The sequence below is a fragment of the Amphimedon queenslandica genome, unplaced genomic scaffold, assembly GCF_000090795.2.
Source record: "Amphimedon queenslandica unplaced genomic scaffold, v1.1 AMPQUscaffold_3943_Cont24069, whole genome shotgun sequence".
NCBI classification, from domain to species: domain Eukaryota; kingdom Metazoa; phylum Porifera; class Demospongiae; order Haplosclerida; family Niphatidae; genus Amphimedon; species Amphimedon queenslandica.
In genome coordinates, this window is record NW_003555736.1 from 1 (window position 1) to 1,464 (window position 1,464).

The 1,464-nt window shown below is 35.2% G+C and overlaps 1 protein-coding gene across 1 annotated transcript; it reads right to left on the reverse strand.

Moving 5' to 3' along the window:
* Nucleotides 1-4: 4 nt before the first annotated feature.
* Nucleotides 5-1,445, reverse strand: LOC109592783 (sacsin-like; the record flags this gene model as incomplete). Its single annotated transcript, XM_020008147.1, has 1 exon — nucleotides 5-1,445. A coding segment is annotated over exon 1 (1,437 nt), but the record flags the coding sequence as incomplete, so codon positions are not given.
* Between the last annotated feature and the right edge of the window lie 19 nt (nucleotides 1,446-1,464).

The window sequence follows — 1,464 nt, forward strand, 5'->3', positions numbered from 1 at the left end:
CTAACAATATGTCATCATAGGTAAAATTTTCCTTAATTTTAAGACACTTTAAAAGATTTTTATATTCACAAAGCTTTGATGGTAGCTTGTAAAGAAAAGGACCATCTTCATGCTTCCAGTTAACAGCTACATCACATGGACAAACAAAGATTTTACCTATCCAAATAAATGGTTTATTACAATATCTTAATAGTAATTGAGAAATCATAGGATTCTCAAGTGAGTCATTAAAATATTGATACACGTAACAACATATTTCTCCAACAATGTCACAATTGCCTAACTTAGCTGTAAATGAAGAAACTAGAGTATTAAAGTGGTGAAGCACTTCATCAAATGATGGCATAGTAGGAATTTCCAATAGCTTAATAACCCTTTGTGATATGGACCCACAACCTCCATGATTGACAGAATTCGTGTTGAGAATTGCTCTTTGGGAACCAACAATGAGAGCAGCTTCTCTTGTTCCCATTCGTAAATCACACATTAATTCAGTAGGAGATAGCAGCACATGGCCTTCACCTTTCCAAGGTAAAAAGTAATGTTCAGGCTTTGGTACCACAGGTAAAAAACTTGTCTCCTTTAGCTCATCAGGCACAGTAGAGTTTATGCATTTCAATATAGCCTTTACTCTTTTCATTGCTTTATTCTCATCAATGACGATAACCGATTTAATTGTCTGAGCACTTTTGATGACAATATCCCATGGCAGTTTCCTTGACATCATTCCCATCTCCATTATCGTATAACACACTGGATTATTTTGGCAGAAGTCAGAAAAGGGAAACAATGAATCATCCGGATCAAACATATCATGAAATGTTCCTGGATCAATAAGTTGACTTGGTAGCTTTAAGACGACACCATCAGGTGAGCATGGGATACATGGAACAGTTCTCAATTGGTTTTTGAAATTCTCTAATTTATCAAAACCTGTCAGCTCTGACATAGAAATAGTTAATAATAGAGTGTAAATAACTTTATTACGTATTTCTATGTGTGCATCAAACACTTTTATTTTTGACAAAAAGTAGTTGGTAAAACTATCTTCATTAATAATGACAATGTCATTATCATAGAGTTCCTGCAACTGCAGCATATGCGAAGCAGGTAGGAAGACTACTGGTAGTTGAAGAATATATAGGGCCTCATCAAGAAATGTAGCATCACCAGCTATTGAGTCTTGGAACAACAATGAGGGTATAAAGTTAGATTGTGCTAGTGTTTGCCATCTATTCAATAAAGCAGAGTAGAACAGCTCTCGTTCTGATAACAATTTAATCAAGGGAGTAACAAGAAATATCCATGGATACATCATATTTAGGCTTGCACTTAGTGGCCATAACATATAAAAGTCATAATCGAGCAACTTTCCCGAACAATGCATTTCTTGTAGTTTCTGAAGCAACTTACAATAAGCTGCTGGTATAGTGCTTTCCATGAGCTTTTTGTTCCACTGTTCTC